The 6,267-nt window shown below is 39.6% G+C and overlaps 1 protein-coding gene across 1 annotated transcript; it reads left to right on the top strand.

Moving 5' to 3' along the window:
* The first annotated feature begins 1,920 nt into the window (after positions 1 to 1,920).
* Positions 1,921 to 3,380, top strand: LOC104210293 (uncharacterized). Its single transcript, XM_070147130.1, has 3 exons — positions 1,921 to 2,198; positions 2,356 to 2,974; positions 3,078 to 3,380. Exons 1-3 carry the CDS (start codon positions 1,921 to 1,923, stop codon positions 3,378 to 3,380), a joined length of 1,200 nt encoding a protein of 399 aa, XP_070003231.1.
* Positions 3,381 to 6,267: the final 2,887 nt, after the last annotated feature.

The raw sequence follows: 6,267 nt of genomic DNA, 5'->3' as shown, positions 1-6,267 counted from the left end.
ATCGTCGAACTTCAATAAATAATTATTTGGTACTTATCATATCGGGTCACATAGGCATAAACATATATGAAATTAAAAAGGCTCTGACTATTATAACATCAACACTAGTTGAAAAGAACAAAAAGAATAAAAATAAAACCTAATATTACATATGTAGTGGAAGATTGTCTACGATTAGTTTACGAAATGAGGCCTATCTCGATGCACAAAATATAGAGAACGACATTAAAATGGCGAAACTTATAACAAAAGGAAAAGAGAGTGTATCTGCATTATAAATGTCCAACTCCAGGTATTAGAATATAGTCTCTGTGAGATACATACCTAAGCTATATTATTAGTAAGGGGACGACATATAATTAAGATAAAAGTCTTGCATGTGAGAAGGTTGAATAGTAAAGTATCGTTAAAGGTTGTTTGCGGTATCGCTTGATGTTCTGTATCTCGTCCTTCGTCTTCTATGTATAGTCGTCCGAGTCCTTGGAAACCAATTGTCACAATCTAAGTCCATGACACATATTGTCCGCTTTGAGCCTAGGCCCGCACAATTTTGTCTTTTGGGTTACGTCATCCCGAGCTCTAGAAGCGCGCGTACCATTTGAACTTATGTCATGCCTTATAAGATTCTTCACTTTTCTCTCCCATTCCAATGTGGTATTTGACATGTGCACCTCTTCTTCAGAAGCTTGCCAGCCTAAAAGCCTGGCATTCCTGCTTGACCCGCCTTCATCAGCCCTCCCACCGTCATGGACATCATAAGGCTGATGAGGGCGGGTTGATAGGTTTTAAATGTTCTTGCCTTATGTTTTGATGATCTAACAAACTTACTGTTAAGAACCAAATAGGGAACATAACCTACTTGGACTATACTGCAAGCTTAACGGATTCCAGCTAAAGGTGAAATGCTACAACTTCAGGAGCTAGGAACCCAAACAAGGACCTGATACCCTTGTGGTTTCCTCATAGCAGTACAAAGTCAATTGGACACAGCTGGAAATGAAGTGACTGCCTGCACTATTTCTGCCGCACTGCACTGTGTCCAGCACCCACTCATTCTCTGACCAACTAAGGTGCTTACATCATTTCAAGTGATGTGATCAAGGTGTACCAACAATGAGTTTATACAAAAATATCACTTGAATGTTTCAGTTTCTCATTCAAGCCTTTTGCAAAAACAGAGAAATTAATCTTCACGAGCTTGAAGAACAAAGTTGAACGCAACTACGGACCAGTTCCTAAAGTTAGCTTGTTGTTGTCCTAGTTGAGTTGTAACTTTGCGATTGTACTTATTGTATCTCCTAAATTGCTTAGCTAGAAGCATTGATTAGGAATCTTCTTGTAAATCCGTAAACTACTTGAGTTTATGTTGTGACTAGGTTTACTCATACGCAAAAACCTTTGTAACTGTAGAGTGAAAAAGTGGCTTGTGGTGAGAGCATCACAAGTTAGCAAAAGTCTTTGTAACTAGGGAGTCATAAAGTGGCTTGTGGTAAGAGTACCACAAGTTAGTTGAGTAAATTCTTTGTAATTGAGTCATTACAAAGTGGCTTGTAATAGGTTTTTACAAGTTAGTGAAGTTGAAAGTCTACAGATGTAAGTCGTGGTTTTTTTATCCCCTTGTGTGGAATTTTTCCACGTAAAAATCCTCTGCCTTATTTACTTGCAGTTTTATTAGCATTTTCAGCAGAATCCCGTAGAGGTCCAGGTACTATACTATTTGGTGGACTCACACAAAACTAACAATTAGTATCAGAGCGGGTTCCTCCTATCAGGCTAACACCTAGGAAGGATCCTCATGGCTGCTCCACCAAATTTTGAAGAAGGTCAATCTACATACCGACCACCCAGGTTCAATGGACAATACTATGGGTGGTGGAAAACAAGAATGCATGATTTTATCATGGCTGAGGATTCTAAGTTATGGGATATCATATGCGATGGTCCTTATGTTCCAACCAAGGTACTAGAGAAACTTCCATTTTCAATGGCAAAACCAGCAAAGAGTACACTGAAGCAGACAAGAAAGTTGTGGAGAAGAATTTTCGTGCCAAGAAAATTCTAGTATGTGGAATAGGACCTGAAGAGTACAATAGAATCTCCATATGCGATACTACCAAGGAGATATGGAAAGCTTTGCAAACAACTCATGAGGGAACCACACAAGTAAAACAGTCTAAGATTGATATGCTCACTACCGAGTATGAACTCTTCAAAATGAGGGACGATGAATCCATTCAAGATATGCACACAAGATTCTCTTCCATCATAATGAGTTACACTCACTTGGTGAAATATGCACACAAGATTCACTTCCATCATAAATGAGTTACACTCACTTGATGAAACTATTCTTAGAAACAAGCTAGTGAGGAAAATTCTCAGCATTCTGCCTAGCCCTTGGGAAAGCAAAGTGAATGCTATTACTAAATCAAAGGACTTACAGGAGCTGACCATAGAAGAGTTGATCGGAAATTTGAAGACCTACGAGTTGAAGAGGAAGATAGACAGTGAAAGAAGAGAACCAAAGAAGGAAAGGAACCTGGTACTTAAAACTGATAACAATGATTCAAGTGAGGAAGACAGTGACATGGCTTACTTAACCAAAAGGTTTCAGAAGATGGTCAGAAGGAATGGAGAAATGCTAAAAAGGGACAGCTCTAACAGATCAAAGAACTATGACCTTTGTTACAAGTATGGAAAGCCTGGACACTTCATGAAAGACTGTCCTCTCTTGAAGCAAGAATTCTCCAAGAACTACTATGAGAAAACAACTAAGACGAACCAGGTGCCTTTCAAGGACTTCAAGAGAAAAAGGTCAGCTGACAATATGATGAGACAGGCTCTTACAGCATGGGGGGATTCCTCTAGTGATTCTGAAGATGAACCTAATACTGGTGATAGTTCCATGATGGTAGTTGAAGGTGAGGAGATTGAATATGACTCAACTTTTGCTTTGGACGATGGCAACAAAGAGGTAAATTTCAGGGATGTTCAGAAAAATCCGAAATCCTATTCTCCAAAAAAAACTCATGTCTTTAGCTAATGTATTAATTAATGCCTTTCATAGTCTTGTGGAGGATAGGGATTCTTTGAGCTTAGAATTAGGAGAATCTGAACAACATAGAGACGACTTAGTGGCTGTAGTTATTGACCATAAGAAAACCATTGAAATCTTTAGAAAAGAAAAGGATGATCTTTTGGCAGAAATTACAGACCTAAGGGAAACAATAGTGAAATCATGGACTAAGTCAAAACCTAAAAATTCTGGAAAGGGAAAGGAGATAGCCAGTGAGGAACACATTAGGCTTGAAAATGAGGTGAAAACTATGAGAATTAGGATGTGTGCTGAAATTGAGAAAAAACAAGCAACTCCAAACTGATATGGAAAGAATAAAGAATGATCTTGAAAAGTCCCTAAAGTGGACCTGGTCCTCAGAAGCTACCACTGTCATGCATACTAATAATTGTGAAAACAGACAGGGAATAAGGTTCCAAAGGGAGAAAACTCCCCACAACCCTCACATCAAGTACGACACTATCTTTGATAACTGGCCTTGTACCCAATGTGGGAACAATGGGCACTTCAAAAAGGATTTCCAGGCCAGGAATCAATCTGTTCAGAAAAATAAAGTGTTTGCTGAAAAGGTGACTACAAAAGAGGGACCAGGTTCCACTCACAAAAAACGTGCATTACCTGCATGGACTAAGAGAACTCTTATTCATCCTCTTTCCTACTACAAGGGACCCAAACTTTCTTGAGTTCCTAAAACTAACTCTTAATTTCTTGTGCAGGGAACAGTGAAAGGAAGCAGTCAACAATGGTTCATGAATAGTGGGTGTTCAAAGCACATGACTAGGAACACCATGGACTTTCTTTCACTAAAAGCCCTGCAAGGAGGGAGTGTATCCTTTGGAAATGGAAAAAAAGGGTACATTCTAGGAGTTGGAAAAGTCGGGAAGTCACTCACTCATTTTATGAAAATTTGTACTATGTCAATGGCCTTAAGTATAGTCTCTTGAGTGTCTCTCAAATCTGTGATAAAGGAAATAAGGTGGAATTCTTGTCCAAAATATGTAGTCACCGATCTTGTGACTGGGGAAGTAGTACTTGTGGCCAAAAGATACAAGAACATATATATTGCTGATTTCGAGTCCTTACAGAGTGGTGATCTAAGTTGTCTGAAAGCTGTTGATGATGACGCTGAACTATGGCACAGAAGACTGGGCCACACAAGTTTCTCTCTTCTGAATAAACTAATTCAGAAGGACCTGGTCCATGATCTGCCTATGTCAAAATTCAAGATGCAAAAGGTCTGTGATACATGTGCTAGAGGAAAACATGTGAAGTCCTCCTTCAAGTCTAAAAGAGATGTGAGCACCTCAAAGCCACTAGAGCTTCTGCATATGGATCTATATGGACCTATGAGAGTGCAAAGCAGAGGAGGAAAAAGATACATTTTTGTGATAGTGGATGACTACTCTAGATTCACATGGACTCTGTTTCTCAGAACCAAAGATGAAATTGTTGAGGTGTTTGTGGCTTTTGTGAAGAAAATCTAGGTGAAGATGGAGTCTAGAGTCGCATGCATTAGATCAGATCATGGGACAAAATTTGACAATGTCAAATTTTATGAATTCTGCAATGAAAATGGCATCACTTACAACTTCTCAGCTCCCAGAACTCCCCAGCAAAATGGAGTGGTAGAAAGGAAGAACAGAACTCTGGAAGAGATGGCAAAAACAATTCTGATCGATAGTGGAATTGCAAAGAACTTCTGGGCTAAAGCTGTCAACACTGCCTGCTACTTGGTGAACAGGTGCATGATCAGATTTCTTCTGAATAAAACCCCCTATGAATTGCTGAATGGAAGGAAACCCAAGCTGACTCACCTAAGAACATTTGGGTGCAAATCCTATGTTCTCAACAATGGAAAGGATCAGCTTGTAAATTCGATGCCAAGAGTGATGAAGGAATATTTCTGGGCTACTCTTCTCAAAGCAAGGCTTACAAGATATATAATAAGCGGATTTAATGTGTTGAGGAAAGTGTCCGTGTTATTTTTGATGAGTCTTATCCATCTTGTGAGAAGAGTGATGAGAAATATCAAGATGGAGAACCCTTACTAGTCTCTGGTGAAGTCATTAACATGACAAACGGAAAGGTAGATATGATGAGTCAAGTAAAGGAGCTAAATGAAGACAATACATCTTCATCTTCAAAAGAACCAAACATTTCAATTTCAACCACTGAAGCTGAAGAAAGAGTGGTTGATGCCTCCGCTAGGACCTGAGAGAAGAACAGAGGAAAACCAGCCAAACACATCCTCTTCCTCTCAGAATGAACCTCAGATGTCTAACTGGAGACACCAAAGCTCTCATCTGATGGACAACATTATTACTCCTCTAGATTCCGGAGTACAAACCAGGTCAAGAGCAAGAAATTCACTTGCCTTCTCAGCTTTTCTATCCCAAATAGAACCCAAGAATATCAAGGAAGCCTTGAAAGATGCAGATTGGATTACAGTCATGCAAGACGAGCTACATCAGTTTGAGAGAAATAATGTGTGGCACCTGGTACCTAAACCCTCAGATCGAACCATTATAGGAACCAGGTGGGTATTCAGAAACAAGCTCGATGAACATGGAATTACCACAAGAAACAAGGTCAGGCTAGTGGTTCAAGGCTACAATCAGGAGGAAGGGATTGACTATGATGAAACGTTTGCTCCAGTGGCTCGCATGGAAGCTATTAGAATCCTAATCGCTTTTGCATATCATATGGAATTCACCTTGTTCCAAATGGATGTCAATAGTGCATTTTTGAATGGACTTCTTAAGGAAGAAGTTTATGTGAAGCAACCTCCAGGGTTTGAATGTCATGAGCACCCTGAATATGTTTTTAAAGTGGACAAAGCTTTATATGGACTAAAGCAGGCTTCTCGAGCTTGATATGAAAGGCTGTCAAAATTTCTCTTGGAAAAATGGCTCTAAAAGAGGAAAAAATGACAACACTCTTTTCTTAAAGAAACGAGGAAGGAACCTGCTCATTGTTCAGGTCTCTGTTGATGATATCATTTTTGGAACAACAGCTGTCGTACCCCCTTTTTCCCCTTCTAGCAGAGAGGAGTCCAGGTTTCGACATTTATGGGGTGTGATGACTCATTTCCTTTTGGGTATTTGAAGAGTCGCCACCTAACGATTTTAAGGTGCGCTAGGGCACCTATAAGGTTCAACTACAACTATGTTTGATAACCAGAGATAGGGTAA

This window comes from Nicotiana sylvestris, chromosome 5 (genome assembly GCF_000393655.2).
Source record: "Nicotiana sylvestris chromosome 5, ASM39365v2, whole genome shotgun sequence".
Taxonomy (NCBI): domain Eukaryota; kingdom Viridiplantae; phylum Streptophyta; class Magnoliopsida; order Solanales; family Solanaceae; genus Nicotiana; species Nicotiana sylvestris.
The sequence above is the reverse complement of the archived record's forward strand: the minus strand, read 5'-3'. Positions and strand labels throughout refer to the sequence as shown.

What these genes read in the sequence shown, in the direction of transcription:
- LOC104210293 (XM_070147130.1), top strand. Translation starts at nt 1,921, where the DNA reads ATGGGATATCATATGCGATGGTCCTTATGTTCCAACCAAGGTACTAGA. An exon ending in ATTGATATGCTCACTACCGA is followed by an intron (nt 2,199 to 2,355) that starts GTATGAACTCTT and finishes AACTATTCTTAG; the next exon opens with AAACAAGCTAGTGAGGAAAA. An exon ending in TGGACGATGGCAACAAAGAG is followed by an intron (nt 2,975 to 3,077) that starts GTAAATTTCAGG and finishes AGTCTTGTGGAG; the next exon opens with GATAGGGATTCTTTGAGCTT.